Raw genomic sequence first — 18,112 nt, forward strand, 5'->3', positions numbered from 1 at the left:
ATCTTTACATATCATAATCTTTCCGCCGTAAAAGAACATCAAATGTCAAGCGGTTTTAACACAAAACATTATGAGATAGGTAGTTTACAAAATGCTATATATTCCAAAATGCTAGTGCAATATAAAGTTCTTGCTACATTTAGTTTTTTTTTTTTTTTTTTTCCCCCTTCTCTGTTGAAGCTAAATTATCATCTAATCAAGAAGAGAATGTTCTCATCACTCCGTAAAGGAACGAATTAAAAACAACAACATAAGAAAGAAAGGATAAGAAATAGAAACTCAATTTATATATATATACGCACCATTCTAACACTCAAACTCATCTAATTGCTGAAGCATTTGAAAGATAGTGACATTCTGGGCTGGTAGAGGAGGAAGAGAAGGCATTCTTCTTAAAGGAGTAATAACATGATCTCCATTGGTAAGAGTATGGTGTCTTTTACGCACTGCTCCAACTGGAGGCTCTGCACCAACAATAACAATCCCTTCTTTGTTCACCATTGTTGAAACCTCTGCTCTTTTCCTCAAGCTTTCACCATTTCTCTCCTCATGCACTCTCCCATCCTTCAAATTATTTTAAGAGAAAACTTCATGATCATAATTGATATCCAAATCTTAATAGATGAATGGAAAGTGCTAATGATAAGTGGAAATTGACTCATAAGGAAAGAAAAAATGGCATGAAGCCCGTGAAAGTTGAGTTAAATAAATAGGAAGAAAAGCTTACATTGAGAACAGAAGATGTTGGTATTGGACATTTGACAGGGCGATCTTCATCTTGAGGCTCCATTGGGTGTTCAACTGGCCAAAAATCAACATCAAATTCTACAGATACACTATTAATTTGCATATGATCCATTTGACTTTGACTACTCCTTTGTCTGATCTCATCTACTAATGCAACTTCACTTTCTCTCTTACCCTAACAAATTAAATTTAAAAAAAAAAAAAAACAACATCAAAATCAGACTCAGAAATACAAAACCCAAAAGAAAGAAAAGATAAGCAGACACTTACACCATCATGCTCCCCACATGACAAACCCATAGAGAGACCAATTGATGCTCATAAGCTAATGCCAGTATCTGTCTTTGAGTGAAAGAAAGAGAGAGAGAGCAAAAGATTTTAAAAAATATAAATGAAAATAGTAAAGAAAACAGAGCATGAAAAGGAGTAGTACTGAGAGAAGAGAGGTGGCGATGTGGGATCGCTTATACAGTGAAAAACGAAGAAAGATTCCCACCATTTTCTTACTTTTGTTTTCTTGATTTTGTAATTAATTGATTGCTTATTTCTTTTTTCTATCTATATATATATATATATATATATAACCTCTATCTTTCTTTATTAGGCTAGAGCTAGCTAGCAGCTAAATATATCTTTGTTCTTTCTTTGGACGAGTGACAAAGAGCTCTTTTCTTGCTTTCTTGCTTTTAGCAATAGTAGCACAGTTTGGTTGAAAATCTTAACAATCTCCTACTTTTTTGCTTTTCTTGAATTTGCAGAAGATGAAAAAAAAATGAAAAATGAAAAATGCATATTAGAAAGAAAGAAATTGCTTGCTAGCGTAGAGAGCGGAAAGCAAGATATTGCAGCCTGCCTTTATACACTTTTACTAGCCGTTTGTTCTTTCACTTTAATTTTTTTTTTTTTCTGATATATGTATGTCTTAATTAATTAGTGGTATTAATATTTTAGACTAAGGATAAATTTGGATCTCAAAAGAGACATTCACCAAATTGGCGATAACTTTTATGGTGAAAAAGACTCGAACTTGAGACTTCTCACTTCCTACATCTTCTAGGAAAGGTAGAAAACTTTTATGGTGAAGAGACTCAACTTGAGATTTCTCACTTCCTACATTTTCTAAGAGAGGTAGAAAGAGCAATCAGATCACACCTGATTAGCTATAGACCAGAATAGTTTAATTGAGAAGAATAACAATTTATTATGGGCTACACAGCAGGAGATAGCTCTCATGCCCTTTGAATGACATTCACTAAATTGGTGATAACTTTTATGGTAGAGAAAACTCGAACTCAAGACTTCTCACTCCCTATATTTTCTACGAGAGGTAAAAAGATCAATCAGACTACACCTGATTGGCTATAACTATGCAATTGATTGTGCTAGTCTATTGCTATCCATATGCAATGTTAGACTTAGTTTGCTCTTAATTGATTGAGCATGACTTATGTATATTTGGTGTATGATTAATCTCCTAAAATTATTTAGATGATATTATTGACAATTTACTAAAAAAGAATTAATAAAAAATTATAACAATATTCTACATGGCAATCAATTATTGGCTTGGTGTATGGGTGACCCCTTAATCAGGTATAGGCAAGCATATTGCCCAGTTGGTAGCCATGCATATGAGCTAGATGAATAAATTCGCTACTGAATTTTGTTACTTTAATCTTGCGGTATCCTCAATTTCCACTTTGGCTCATCAAATATTTCAACGTATAAAATTACACTTATTAAACAATTTAACTTGCAATATCATTTTATTGAACATTTTAATTTGTAAAATTAGATCAGTTAAATATAGATAAATGTAAAAATCTATATTCTAAAAATTATATTAACTATACATCAAATTAATATTTTGCATATAAACTAAAAACCTTTTTTTTTTTTTTTTTTTTTTTTGAATGAGAAAACTCAACTGTTATTAGTGTGAATGGTAAACTCATAACAAACAAGGAGGAATGTTATCCCAAACTTGAAATCTAGAATAACTATAGAAAATTAGTGAATGAGCTGCTATACTTGCTTGGCTACAGATCCATCTAACAGGATATCAACTCTTCTACTTAAAAGGGTTTTACAATTTCGAATAATAATCCCTAGCTTGGACAAGTCCAAAGAAGAGGATAATAAGTGAAAAATCAAACTTTGAGAATCAGTAAATATGCAAGAGTCTGAACCAAGAGGGATCCAAATATTGAGTAAGTGATTCCCGAGTAAAGAAGTTTATAGAATAAGTAATATAGAATAAGTAATGTGATATGAGACAAAGCCTGCTAGAGGAAAGAAGTACCACGGGATTGAATGAGAAGTAAGAGAAATTTCATTTCGAGAAACATCAAACCCTGATCCTTTTTTAAAATCATCTGAAAAAAGAATTTAATTAATAAAATTCGAAACTTTATTTGGAAGCAACTTGCAAATGTTTAAGTTTCAATATCCACAGTCAATAATGCAAAAAAAATTCAAATATAATATTCGCTTTAAGGCATCTCACGTCACATGTCTCATGTCTCACGTCACATGTCATATGTCTCAATCTTCCAATAACCATTTTTGAACTAGAAGCCAAGAGTAAGACAGCTTTCGTACGTCAATGATAGGTTATTAAAGCAAAATATAGTTGAACAAGTCGGCATAAATTATAATTAATTTATCAACTAATGTTTTAAAAATAGATGAGATCCATGCCCCAATAGCAATCTAGCCCTATCAAAAACATGATATAAACAAGCCACCCAAATTGTTACACACAAAAAAAAAAAAAAACGAAAACGTTTTCCTAAAAAGAGTTACAAATCCTTTTAAAAAAAGTTACAAATAATTAAGAAAAAGAGAGTGTATAAAATAATAAATATATCTAAAATTAAATTTTACTATGATAAATTTTATTTTGGGGAAAGATTCTGGGATTTAAATCCCCAATCACCGCTAAATATGCATTCACTTATTCATTAATAATTGATATTTTAATTCAAATTTAGCAAGTGATTGAAACACATTAAACTTCAGTTTGGTAATTGTCAGATTGAGTTGTAGAATTGGTATCTTGGAAAGGCTTTTAATTTATATGAGTCTTCTTTATAATATGCATTGCACATTGATTATGCTCATTATATATTCATTCGTTGTACTAATTTAATTTTTTATTTATATAATATTAAAGTATAAATTATTATTTAAATTGAGTTGTTAAATTATATTACACTTTATATATACAGTAAATATCTTTTTGGTTCTGTGCCAACGTACTGGGATTCATAAGGTTTTTATTATATGTTATTTGCTTTCATTTTCTTTTTTAAAGAAAAACCAAATTGATTTGTAAAAATCATCAAATAGCTTCTATCATACATTTTATAATTAATTTGCATGTTTTGGTAATGACTTTCATTGGATTCTCTAATCCCTTGTAGTAAAAAAATATACGTTAACAATAGAATAAGAAAGCCATATAATTAATCAAATTAAATATTTATAAATAATTTTATTTTTTTAGCTAATCAAAATCATGAAAGCATTTTAAAAAATCATTAATAAAATTATATTCTTTAAAAGAAATAGGGTTTGAATTGTATAAAATATCAATATAACTAATTAAATTCGAGACATTTAAAAATAATAAATTTTTATCTTATTTTTTGGGTAACAAAATTAGAGTGAATTTGTAATTAAAAAAATTTAACCATATCCTTTTAAAATCAAATCTGAATTATCTAGCTATATTTATTAAACATAAATTCAAAAAAATATAAAAATTTTCAAATGCCCCATTTACCTATATTATTTAAAATAATAATGTCGAAGCTAAATTATAAACTATAATAATAATAAATTATTAAAAATTATTAAATTATTATTAATAATTTATATAATAATATAATAAAATAAAATATAATTAGACACAATAACATAATAATAGAAAAAATTTAAAATTTTGAAATGCTTGCTTATCTATATTTATTTATCTATTAAAAAAAACTAAAAAACAAAATCCAATCAAATTATAGAAATATTATATATATTTTCAGATTAAAATTTTTTAATTGGTTAAAACTAAGGTTATATTAGGATATCTTAAATTTCACAAGAACAATATCGGCAATCTCTTTATTTCTCCTTCATTCCCACTTTATATATAATATAGATAGATAATCGCTTTTTAATTCGAAAGGAATTAATTTCTCATCTACAGTTAAACGAAAGTGGAAGGACACCTTTACTAATAAAAAAAAAAAATAACATTCAAACTGTTGATTTCTTTTTTTCTTTTTTTTTTTTCTTTCCATTTCAATATCAAGCACAAAAGACTTCTAACTGAGATTTAAGCCACCGTAGCAAAGCAAAACATATATTACCAAAAAAAAACCCATAAAACATATAGTTCAATTAATAAGAAACAGAAAAGAATTTTTCAATAAAAAATTAAAAATAAAAAATGAAATTTAATTGATTTTGAAAACCGCTCAAATAATATGTAATCTTAATCATCCATTGTTTACATAGGTGAAACTATTCCTATTTTGATATGTTATATATACAATTCAAATGAGATTCACTAGCTCTATTTTCAATTATACGTAAAACAAAATTCTAGATATTGGAAATGGAGATTTTTATATTAATGAAATTTGGATGTAAACATCAGCTCCAGATAATTTGTCACTAGATAGGTATGGAGAAAAAATTCTTTATTTTTTAATTTTTATATTAAGAAATATCATATGTTTTTATATAATATGATATAAGATAGAAGGGTAACAAGAGAAAACAAGATAAAATTAAGAAATATGAAAAAAAAAAAAAGAAGAAGAAGAAACCTCTAGTGATTCTTATATGAACAAATTTATATGGATATGAATTAATTAAAGGGCATTTGTTATTGATACCAAATCTTTGAATTCTACAAAATTAGTAAAAACCATCAAATTCATTAATGTGTTTTTTCTTTTTTAGGAAAAAATATTTCTAAAATGGAAAAGCCGAAAGGCCTAAAAGGCCAATACTAGCCCAATGTCTCAAGGCTTAGCCTTGTTGATATAAAGCCCAAAAGGCCTGCTTGTCTATCACTCTAGTTCTGTGTTGAAAATTCAACTCGACAAATTGGTAACAAAGAAGGTTTTTCAATAAGAGAAATTATATAAGGAGATATTAAAGACAATTTATTTTCATAAAAGCAACTAAAATTATAACCTTTTTAAATTAGACCATAGAATAAATTTTTTTTTTAATTTATAATTCCACTATTCTACAAAATTACTGAATTTTTCCAAAATAAACATATTTATAACTTGAGTTTTGCTTAGATTTACTATTTAAACCATTTGATGGAAAATTACATTTCAGCAATACAAAATGTGGGAAAGTTTTGGGAATAGAGTAATTAACTACCAATCTATTAATTGAACTGGCAAATAAGCAAATCCATATAAGAAGAAGAAAAATTCAAAGGTTCAATGTGATGTATTTATAAAGTAAAAATACAATATTTCTTTGTCCATATTTAATAGGCATAAGTGGCATATTTGTCATAAATCTCAAATGTAGTTAAACAAGAAGGGTAAAAAAGAAATAGAAAAAAAAAAAGACCCACATGATTTACAAAAGAATGTATAAAAACCAGAAGCAAACTCTTGAAAAGCAAGAATAAAATAAAGTTGGTGCTCTGAAATTGGAAACAAAGAGCAATAGAAGAAGATAAGAATTAAGCTTTTGTTGGCATATGGGCTCAATAGTCCATACATATTATGCCCTACTACAATAAAAACAATTCCTTTATATGAATATGCGTATATATTTATATTAGATTTTGTTTATAAATTATTTGAAAAAAATAAAAAAATAAATAAATATCCTTCCTTTGATAGATACACATTTTTGGGTCTCTCTCTTTTTCTCTCATTTTTAGGGCTTTCTCTCTCCTCTCTCCTCTCTCCTCTTTCTCATTCTCTATCTGTCTTTCTCTCTCAGATTTCTCTCTCCTCTCTCCTCTTTCTCTCTCTTTCTCTCTCCAGAAAGGCAAAACCCTCAAGAGCCGTTTACACCCCCAAGTAAGTTTTCTCTCTCCTCTCCCTTTCTCCCTCTTTCTCTTTCTAAAATTTGAATATATGGGTCCTGTACTTAAGACCTACCTTATATACACATACATGTCTATACATCTACATTTTTAGGTTAAATTGCATTTCGTGATTTTGTGATTTCGCTTCTGCTGTCGGAGATCTGCAATTGTTGTCAAAGTCAAACCTTTGAAACCCTAGTTTATGGAAATGCTTTCCGTTTTGAAATTTCATTATTGTAGATCTGGTAATAGGTTTGTGGTTGGGTGCCGGAGGAAATGCTGGATGTGTCGCAGAGACTTGAATATCGGAAATTTCCGTTTTTTTGTTAATGGGTATTTTGAATTTGAATTTTGTTGATGGGAGTATTACATTTTCTTATTCTGGATCTGAAATTAATTAGAAATTGTAGCGCAATAATTGCCATTTCGTTTGTATTGGCTTGTAAATGTATATGAAATTGAAAAATGTGATTCGAAATTGTCACCAATAGACATTGTTTGTTTTTATGTATATACCATTTTTGCTGATCTATTTGCATTTTGTTCAGTTCTGCTGAAAATTGACTCGATCTGTTTTGTTGGTTGAGCCATCATTTCAAAGCATAATTTTTATCATGTTTGGGTTTTTAGCTTTGAAACGCAATGCTATATTGATGTACTATTATTTTTGTAGTTGCAGTCATTAGGATTGCACTAAAACTATTATATTGTTCCAGAACTTGTTGAAAAAGTTGATTTTTAGACCGGAACTGAATATAATATGTTAATATAAATCGGAACAAAGGACTAATTTCCCTTCCTGCTGTTGCTCTCAACTTGTAGTTTTCATGGACGACGATGCACTCAACATGCGCAATTGGGGTTATTATGAACCGACCTTTAAAGGGCATTTGGGTCTGCAGCTCATGTCGAGCATGGCAGATCGTGACACAAAGCATTTCCTACCTGGGCGTGATCCTAACAACATAATGGTTGGTGCCAGCGCAGCGTTTCATCCACGCGATTGCGTGGTTTCAGATGCTCCTGTCCCTATGAACTATGTAAGAGACAGTTGGATGAGCAGGGTGAACATGTTACCTCCAAATCCTAATTATGCTGTTCTTCCTGAAACTTCTAGTGCTCACTCCTTGCAAGTTCTACAGCCACCCAATTCATCAAGGGATGAGAGGGTGGCCAGGATTGAGGAGCCAAATGTAAACAAGGAAGGTAGCCAGTTGAAGAAAAGACAAGGTGGGGGTGCCCCCAAAACACCTAAAGCTAAGAAACCTCGTAAGCCGAAAGATAATAGTAATAATGCAGTTCAGCGTGTGAAGCCAGCTAAGAAAAGTATGGATGTTGTGATAAATGGGATTGATATGGACATTTCAGGTATTCCGATTCCAGTTTGTTCATGTACTGGAACTCCTCAGCAGTGTTATCGGTGGGGTTGTGGTGGATGGCAGTCTGCTTGTTGCACCACCAATGTATCAATGTATCCCTTGCCAATGAGCACTAAAAGACGTGGTGCTAGGATAGCTGGAAGGAAAATGAGCCAGGGGGCATTTAAGAAGGTATTGGAGAAACTTGCTGCTGAAGGCTATAACTTTGCTAACCCTATTGATTTGAGGACTCACTGGGCTAAACATGGTACCAACAAGTTTGTCACTATCAGGTAGATTTATGTTGGTACAGATGGGGGGACTCCCATTGCATTTGGTCTGCTTCTATTGTATATATCTGTGGCTTTTCGCAGAGATCTATCTGGTTCGTTGTAGTTCATGAATCTTCACAGATATGATACATGTTTTTGAAATTCAGACATCAGCTCTTTTTTCAGAATCTTTTTTAATTTTTAAGATCTGTTTGTGTTATAAAGGCAACTAGTAACTTCTCGCCACCAGGATGTAGGATGTGGATGAAATTAAATTTTTTGTTGGATTTTGGATAACATCTTTCTCAGCCTTAGAATGAATCTCATCAAAGATTGAAATTGATTGTTCCTTTCGCCATGAACCATTGTATTACACTTGATGGGTTGTTTTTTTTATTTTTTGTTCCATTGCTAATGGATGCTTCTAACTGTTTAAAGGTTTTGATTTTATTTTTAGTTCTTGTTGCTACTGCATAATGATGCTAATGTTGGTGTTCATGTAGTATTAGATTAAGTGCAGCCAACATGCACATTATAATTGTTGTTCTGTGTTTATGTTGGGTCAGGAATGGCAATTCTCCAAAATCTGGATGCAGACTACTTAACACATGTGTGACTATGCACATTATGATTGAAAATTGTGTTCTGTAAATAGTCTTATACCTGCTTTCAGTGTATTTTTTCTTCCCTCCTGATTGTTACTCCTATATGCTTGCTGGATTACATTTATGTAATTTTATATGCAGCGAAGTGATATTTATGAATTTTTGAACTTATGGTCTGCTGACTGATTTGAATTATGCTTTTTGACAGCTGATGTTGCTTTTAATTAAAAGTGTATATTAGTCCATTTCTTACAACTTCTATAATGATGGCTAACAGGGTGAAGCTTCTTTGACTTCTGAATTTATTCAGATGACTGTCGTGCTTAGATTGCTAGACAAATCTGTACATGGTAAAGGAAAATGTTACTTAGTTAAAGAGAAAACTTGTCTTGTCTTGTTTCATTTTCTTGCTTTTGTTCCTCTCTCTCTCTCTCTCTCTCTCTCTCTCTCTCTCTCTCTCTCTCCCTGTCTCCTACCTTTTTCTAATTTCTCATGGTGTGGGGGCTGGCAATAGTTGGCCAGGTCTTTATAATTGGTTGGTGCTGGTGTTTCTTTTTATCCGTTGTTCTGTTGCATCACATCTGGATATGCTAATGTGTCATAGGATAGCCTTTCATGGGCTTCTTCTGTTTGTAGGCCTCTTTCTTTTTGGATTATTTCACTATCAGGAGCTAATGAACTATTGACATGTTTCGCGAAAGCGCCTCTCATAACTCTGAGAACGGTGCGTTTCTATGTGCTAGGCGTGAGAAAAAGGATTTCATAATTGGGGTTTTTTGAATAAGACGACCTTTTTATTCTTTTATTTGCTATAGGTGGTATTCGAAAAAGCTGACTGGAAATAATGTTTTTGATAATGAATGGATTAGGTAATTAGTTGGAACGTGTAAGAAAGAGTAACCAATAATTCAACATTAATTTTCATGTTAGGAAAGAATTTGTAGAAATGAATTTAGTACTAAGACAAGACATTAATGGTTTGTATATCTTTAGTTGAAAACAAAAAAATCAACTGTAATTGGGTATTATTATAAGCCAAGTTTGGTAAATTGTATTTAATTTAATCAAAGACACGTTAATATTGATGCTTAATTAGTAGATTTGAGGAGAAAAATAAATTCTACTCAATAAGAACTCTAAACTCATCTACAAGTAATTGTTTTAGGTTACTTCCGAAATTTTGGATTAAAATATAATTGAACTTCCAACTTTCAATAAGTGAGAAAGTGTGCCTTTAAAATCATCCAAAGATCAGACCAACTCTCGATAAGGGTAAATTGATCTGTTACCTATAAGCTGGTCCTAAAGTACTTAGAAAAAGGAAAAGAAAATTGGACCTCCTTATGGGTCAGATTGAAGTGCCAAGTTTATGTATTGTAAGTATCAGATTCAGCCCAACTTGAATCTCTAATAGACTGTTCTTGTCCAACAATCTACCTGTAAATGATTTGTGATTCCATATATAACATCCCATATCAAATCTAGACATTATCGAGTTTTCCAGAAATATAAGAATATGATCATAAGTTTGTGAATTGTTGATATTTTTCTGGTGTAATTAAATGAAAAACCTGTTTCCTTTATGCATTAGCTTTTCAAAATACTATCCTTTTAATATAATGGATATTGAAATCTCTAAATCTGAATTTGACTCAAATCAAAGAATAAAAATATTTTCCGAACGCGTCTCATTCTTTTTATTCGGTACCAAACTCCTAATAACTGGATTGAGTTTCTGAAAATACACAATCATCTGCCAATCCTACTTGTGACACTTTTCTTGTATAACTGAAAAACCCTTTTCCTTTATGCATCTAGTCCTTGATTATTACGAGCCCTAAATACAGAAAAGGATCCTTTTTGTTTTTCTCAGCAGCTTTCAATTTAATTTTCACCTTTTAATTAAGCAGTATTTTAATTATCAAATAAAAGCAAGTGATTTCATGGCCACCAATTTAAGTAACTGCAATGAAGAGGAAGATGATGATACAATAATAATCGAAATCAAACTTTATCTAGAACAGAAAAGTTAAAAAATGAAGCAAATTAATTACAACAAAAATATCATTCGTTGATTACACATCTCATTGCAAAAGGGAGTAACTGCACAAATTCCACAGATATCAAACAGCTAGAAACTAATTAAATCTGGAAATATATCATGTCTTTTATGAACAGGCACAAGATCAAGGGGAACACAATTTTTCTGAAATGGGGTTTCTGCAATATTCTCATTCCGTTCATTAAAGATCTTCAAATCATCTTCGAAAACCTCCCATTTTTCTGTTATTATCGTCTTCAAATTATTAGGTTTATTGTCTTCTTCAACAATGGTAGAAATGACAACATCTTCTTTTGTATCATCAGAAAATCCATTAATTATGCGTTCAAGTTCTCTAATATCTTCTTCTGATATATTTGTCACTTGAGGAACTTCCATTGCATTAAAAACGCCAAAATCCCTGCAAAAATCAAAATACAAAGCAAGATCCTCACCTTGTCTCACGGCTTTTTGAAGAACCCTAAGCGCCATAGAAGCTTCCGTCTTTCCAACAGAATATATGCTTAACAAAATTTTTGCGATACCATTGCAAATTTTGCTATAAATATCAAATATTTCAATAATAACACAATCCATAGCATCAAGAATTAAAGTTTGTCTCATGTTCTTATTCAAGGGTTTTATCTGAAGCAGAAGATCGAGCAAGCACTGCAAATTTTTCAACTTTATAAGCTCTTGAAGAATCGAATCTTCTGTTTGCTTACGTTGATGATACAAAAGCATAGACCTTTGATCTAAAAAGGAATAATAACATCGAATAAACGTATTGAAACCCCACATTTTCCTAGGTTTCGAGTGCCCATCGGTGAAATTTGAAAGATCAAACGGTAACTTCCCAATCCTTAAAACAGCTTGAGTTTTGCAACAGAAAACGCCATGCATTAACATTAAGCCTTTAAGAGCGACGACCCAACTCTGAGTTTTTTCCATGCGAGTAGTGAGGGCATATATAAGAGGCTTCATGCTTACCGGGGATGCACGTACCCATGCAAATACTCTTTGTGTATTCTTGTAATCCACGTAGCTGTCATTATGACTAGTGGCTTTAATAATCGCCGTTTCAAGATCAGGGTTCCGGTAAGAACCCTTAGGAGAAAGGTTGGCTACCAATAAGCTTGTCCGGTCTTTGAGGGCCCCGGCGGCCCTCAGCCAGAGCTTCATGTCCTAATGGATTGACCTAACTCATTCTGATAAATTAGAGGTATTTATTAGTCTATTTTTGGTTTTTAATTCTTAATTTGCTATATGTGAAATGGAAAATTCTTGACCGGCCAAAACCAAAAGATCGTTGAATTTCAAAATTGTTTAATTATTATGGCGTGGTTTACGAATAATGCTTGTTTTGTGGAGATTTTGAGTTGGCATATTGCTTGACTTTGTCATCTTCTTTTAATTTTTAATTTAATTGTTTTCTTTCCTCGCTAATTTAGGACTGTGTCCTCCCCGGCAGCTTTGGAGTACACGTCGTGAACCAAACAAAATTTCCTCTCTTCTTTAACCCAAATGCCACCCTTCATTTTGTATTTTCACTTATAAAAATTTCAATTTAAACAACTGTATCTATCAAACATTTTGATTTGTAGAAATTTTAAACTGAATGTTTTAATTTGTAAAATTATATGATTAAATATTTATTGAATAGTTAAAAAATGCAAAAATTTTTATTCCAAAAATTGTAACCACGTATCAAATTAGTATTTCACATATAAAAGTCAAAGATATTAAAAGTTTATAATTGTTACTATAAAATTATCAAAAATCATAATTTTATGAAACATAAATTTTTTGAAAAGTTTAGAGTGCCACAAGATTCTTTTACGTCAAGTATATGGATGAATTTGTGTATTTTACCTTTTTTTTTTTGTATGTTATAGTTCTTTGTTTCTTTTTAGTTAATCATTAAATTGTCTACTATGCCCTTTTTAAATTTTATCTTATTTTTAATAACTCTTATTAATTTTTACTTATTATTTCAATATAATAATTGCTCAAGTGTTATTTAAGATAGATATAATAAGAAATGTTATGTGAATAAAATTATTCTTTAACTATAATAATTTTTATTTCTTAATTTGTGTGAAAATAGGAAGTGGACTATCTTTTTGGAACGGAGGGAATATATAAATCGAGTCAATAATTAAGTACAGTGACGAAGCCAAAATTTTTATTACAGAGGCAAATATATCATTTCATACGAGTAAATATATCTTATATGGTCAAAAAACTTTTTAATGAAAATAGTATAAATAACCACAAAATAATAAAGATATTTAGTATAAATAATAACTTTCAATAGGAAAAAAACAACTTTTCAAAACTTTTATACTAAAAATTACAATAAAAATAATTACTAGTGTTTAAAATTTTAAATATATTATTGAAATTTTAAAGTTCAATATTCTTTAAAGTATTTTAATGAGTAAAGGTAGAGTTATGACATATATTTTGTTTTTATTACATTTTGTATATTTGTAATTTGTACTTCGAAATAAATGGTTTAATATTAAAAACAATATACAATTTAATGTCGACGAACCATTACAGAGAAAATATAGTCTCATAAAACTACATGAAATTATAATTTACTATAATCTTAAAAATATTAATTTGAATTATATGTTAGAATTCTTTTCATAAATTTATTTAAATTCTTATTAAAAGAACTATTTCTTCAATTTTTAAAAATTTAAAAATGTTGCTTTTAAAATATTTACTAATGCAAATGAAATTATGAAAATACACAGTCTATCATTTACAGTAAAAAAAAATCAACTTTGAATAAATTTAAAATTTGATCAATTTTATTTCATATTATTTTTAAATCAAAATTTGGTCATAAGTTAAAATGTTAAATCAAATCAATAATTAACTATCATTTGAAAGAATTTTCATTTTTTGTTACTATTTTTTTTTTCTCCAGTGAAAAAATACATATACCGTGATTTATTAAATTAATTTGATGTATGGATGGACTCGTATACTATGAGCATGTAAATACCTCCCTTGTATAATCTCTTGAGAGTTTTGTCAAATAGTCACATTATGGGCCTTCTTTTGTATAGATCAAATATTGGGCCATTGTACAAGGTTCTGTAACCGTAAGTAATAAAAACTTATGGGCCTCATTTGTCCAAACCCAAATTCATCCACTTTTTGTTAGAATATGCTTATTTTGAATTTTCAAGGCCCATTAAACATTTCAAAAAATGAAGAATGGTTTAGTATTAGTTACATTTTTTCTGTTTTAATTTGTTAGATTTACGTTAATCTTTCGATAAAGAGGTACAAACATTAGGATGTGACAAGGCAACTTAAAAAAACATTTTTAGGTCTAAAGTTCATGTTAATGAACTAACTCCGACAATTGTTTTTGTGTTGGGCATAGCCACTTTCCTCTTAAAAAGTTATTTGCAATCTGCAAACTCATTTCCACAATCATTTTTGACCCAACATTTAAAGCAAATCACAGTAATTAAGCACTAATTAATCTCATATTGCAATTAATGATTATCTATTCAAAATTCATTCATCACAATCTTTAATTTCAACTAATAATTAATGAATTATCTAATTAACGACAGGATAACGAAACAAATTCATCAATATGCTTTTCACAAAAAAATTTTTCACATATTAGTTTTATCATTTGTAGTTGATCATCCGTCAGTATTTACGGATAAATATAGGCAATACTTGATTTTCTTGTATTATAACAAAGATCAGTAATTTAAATATGTACATCTTTTCCATTAATTTAATTTAATTTTTCATATTTTCCAATGTTAATTTTTTTATTTTCACAAATTTTCTATTTCTAATTTGATAAAGCTACTGGAATCCTCAATAAAAGGCTTGAATGGCTTGTAATGGGACCTTCATGTCTAACCCCTATCCACGAACTAACTAAAAAGCAAGAAAAAGATACACACAAAAAAGACTAAAGTTCTATTTGATTATCTATCTAACTTCAGACAGAAAAATTGGAAAAGTAATACTTGATTAGACACTAAAAATAAATAATTTAATTTCATTATGAAATTTATTCTGGCTATCCTTTAAATATTCAATTTCTCATATGAAATAAATGTATATATTTATGAAATACTCTTTTTTTTTTTTTTTTTTTTATCATTGCGTTTGTCTTCTAGCAAACATAAAATTATAGAAAATAATTTATAAATTAAAATTTGAACAATAATTGTTTTTTTATACTTAACCCTAATCGTATAACAACTACAACAACTATACCTGAGTCTCAAATTTAATACCAACGATATAAATATAAATATATAGACACACTAAAAATTAGATATATATATATATATATATATATATATATATATATATATATATATATATATATATATATATATATAATTTATTAGAAAATATTGATAAACTGTGAAATAATTACTTATTTTATATAATTTTTTATTTTATAATTTTATTAAAAGGGAGTTAATGTTGGGTGGTTGAACGGAGCTCGAGCTCATGATCATGAACATCTTTTTTTTTTTTTTTTTCTTAATTGCTTTCTTAAATACTTTTAAAATATTTGTTACATCAAATGGCATGCTACATAACTTCTAACCCAAGTAGTTTATTGAACAATTAACAGTATTTTTTTTCTAATAATATATATATATATTGTTAAAAAAAAAAAAAAAAATCATGTGGTGACTACCGACAAGGAATCTGAAATTTGGAAAATGTAATATGGAGCCGTAACATTCCCACGTACACAAACTCAGAGAATTTGTTTTATCACATCTAACAAATATTAAACAGCAGAACAGAAAACAGAGAATTATGTTTCATCACATCTATTCTATAGGAGATGGGGGGCCTAAATCCCAACCCTTTATTTTCGCATTTATATATATATTCAATTCAATTATTGTACCTTCTTTCTTTTTATCATCCTCCAAATCCACATACCTTCACCATTGCATATTTATTCTTGAATATTTTTATCTATTAATAATATATTGGTCGAGAAAATAAATAGTTTTAATCACCGTAAATATAAAAATAGAAGTTCGATTTTTTCCAGAAACATATTTACTAGGAGAGTCAAAAAACACATTTTTGTTCTACGATCCACAGAATTATACTTCTTAATTATATATATATATGAAAAAAAAAAATGAAAGAGATCTCAAGTCCTAAAATTTTATTAGATACATTGGTTCTGTTTGGCATCAGTTTTTTTAGTAGCTTTTAGTATTATGATGCTATGTGTTTTATTTTGTTCGATAACTTAGCGTTTCAACTAGTTTTTAGAGAATAAAATAGCATTTTATAATAAAAAATAAAAAAAAGTTAAGTAAACTACTTAAACAGCAATACTGAATATATCCATTATCTGAAAATTAAATATTATATCCATTCATTCATTTTCATTTTATCATGAAGAAAAAAAGCTTTAAAATCCAAATACAAACAAACAAACAAAAAGAGGAAGCCACGTAACCCGACACACATATATAATCAGTGTCTTCCTCCTAATATAATTTTTGTAAGAAAGAAATATTAATGGATTCCACCAATTTTTACACTTAATAATCAGTTGCTGACATTTCACTTTGTTGGCAGTAACTGTGATCGATCATCTTTTCTTAAAGGGTAAGCCTCTCACGAAATTTCCATTTCTCAAGTTTCGAATCTTCCTCCTTTTGTCCCTTTTGCATGTTGTTAATTACTTAATTATTTATATTTGTCTTCATAAATAAGTTCTAGTTTAGATAAAACAACTACTAATTAATCTTTCACCACCTACATTATTCTAGTACTACTAATAAAAAATAATATAATATCTTTCTGATGAAGAATATTTTTTTTTCCTTTTTATTAAATAAATTCTGATTGAGATTAGAATTTAATTTTTTTTTTTTTTGAAATATGTGAATTTTAATGTGATATTATCATTCCCTATCACACTCCAACAATTTTTTTATATTTGAGAATATATATTCTCTTTCTAGTTGTTTCTCCACTATATATATAAAAAATATATTTGATAATTTATAAAATTTGTCACATATATCCAGAAATTCTCTAGGAATTAATGTTGAGCAACCCATGCCATATAATGGAATGGTCATCTGTTGATGATGTCATGTATGGAATAATAGAGTTTACTTTTAGCCCCTTGAGGGAATTTCCTAATTATCTAATTTTTTATTTCATTATATTATTTCTCATACAATTAATTGGTTAATAGAGGAAACAAAATTTTATTTTGACTTTATTGGCTCAATTATTATTAGGCAAAATACCTTTCATGCTTTTGGCTTTAATGCAGTGTTCATCCTCCTTGTCATTTTTTCTTTATACTCATCTCTTAATTTTCTTCTAAAAAAGAACATCTTTTATAAAGACTATGATAGAGTGAAACTTGCAACTTTTCTTTTTTTGTCTAAATATATTCAGCAATTACAAGAAGTTATCAGTGCCAAACACTAGTGTCAAAGCTTTTTAGATACTTCAACATCTTTCATGACAATTTTAGAAATTTAAACATCTAGTGACTTTTTTTTTTTCCTTTCATATATTAATCTTTTCATATTTTCACAAACTATAAATTACACTTTTCAATTTACTAAATTTTTTAAAAAATGATCATTTTTACTTTACATTTTGGTTGTGTTCGGCAACAATTTTTTAAGTAGCTTTTAGCGTTTAAATACTACTTTTTATAGTATTCGGTAACGTAGTATTTTAACTAACTTTTAAAGTCAATATAGTATTTTATAAAAAGTTAAATCATATAACTTTCAACTTTTAGTTTTCATGAAAATCTACTAAAACAGTTAACAACTAAACGCTATTAAAATAGCTAATTTTATTGAACAAACTTATGTCACCATTATAAGTTGTGTTCGGCAACAGTTTTTTTAAATAACTTTTAGTTTTTTGACTGATCAAAACACTAAATGCTACTTTTTACGGTGTTCGACAACATAGCATTTGAATTAGCTTTTTACTTATATAACGTTTAG

The 18,112-nt window shown here is 28.9% G+C and overlaps 3 protein-coding genes across 4 annotated transcripts; 1 reads left to right on the plus strand and 2 right to left on the minus strand.

Moving 5' to 3' along the window:
- Positions 1-83: 83 nt before the first annotated feature.
- Positions 84-1,211, minus strand: LOC105634178 (uncharacterized). Its single transcript, XM_012216996.4, has 3 exons — positions 1,018-1,211; positions 728-922; positions 84-564 (listed from the first exon to the last, which is right to left on the minus strand). Exons 1-3 carry the CDS (start codon positions 1,045-1,047, stop codon positions 307-309), a joined length of 483 nt encoding a protein of 160 aa, XP_012072386.1. The 5' UTR covers positions 1,048-1,211; the 3' UTR covers positions 84-306.
- A 5,410-nt stretch (positions 1,212-6,621) lies between these two features.
- Positions 6,622-8,787, plus strand: BPC1 (basic pentacysteine1). Of its 2 annotated transcripts, none has more exons than XM_012216998.4 (2): positions 6,622-6,806; positions 7,637-8,787. In XM_012216998.4, the coding sequence occupies exon 2, from the start codon at positions 7,642-7,644 to the stop codon at positions 8,467-8,469; it is 828 nt and encodes a 275-aa protein (XP_012072388.1). In that variant the 5' UTR covers positions 6,622-6,806; positions 7,637-7,641; the 3' UTR covers positions 8,470-8,787. The 2 variants fall into 2 exon arrangements, with proteins under 2 accessions (XP_012072388.1, XP_012072387.1); XM_012216997.4 differs by lacking the exon at positions 6,622-6,806 and adding an exon at positions 6,832-7,147.
- Positions 8,788-11,044: 2,257 nt separating this feature from the next.
- Positions 11,045-12,297, minus strand: LOC105634295 (ENTH/VHS/GAT family protein). Its single transcript, XM_012217129.4, has one exon. The coding sequence runs from the start codon at positions 12,270-12,272 to the stop codon at positions 11,181-11,183; it is 1,092 nt and encodes a 363-aa protein (XP_012072519.1). The 5' UTR covers positions 12,273-12,297; the 3' UTR covers positions 11,045-11,180.
- Between the last annotated feature and the right edge of the window lie 5,815 nt (positions 12,298-18,112).

Source organism: Jatropha curcas, chromosome 11 (assembly GCF_041381405.1).
Source record: "Jatropha curcas cultivar XTBG-Jc1 chromosome 11, XTBG_Jcur_1.0, whole genome shotgun sequence".
Classification (NCBI taxonomy): Eukaryota; Viridiplantae; Streptophyta; class Magnoliopsida; order Malpighiales; family Euphorbiaceae; genus Jatropha; species Jatropha curcas.

Bases quoted from the DNA above. Each gene is read 5' to 3' on its own strand.
- LOC105634295 (XM_012217129.4), bottom strand. From the start codon at position 12,272: ATGAAGCTCTGGCTGAGGGCCGCCGGGGCCCTCAAAGACCGGACAAGC.
- LOC105634178 (XM_012216996.4), bottom strand. From the start codon at position 1,047: ATGGGTTTGTCATGTGGGGAGCATGATGGT. The intron at 923-1,017 runs GTAAGTGTCTGC...TTAATTTGTTAG, and splicing joins CATGTGGGGAGCATGATGGT to GGTAAGAGAGAAAGTGAAGT. The intron at 565-727 runs GTAAGCTTTTCT...AATAATTTGAAG, and splicing joins CAACATCTTCTGTTCTCAAT to GATGGGAGAGTGCATGAGGA.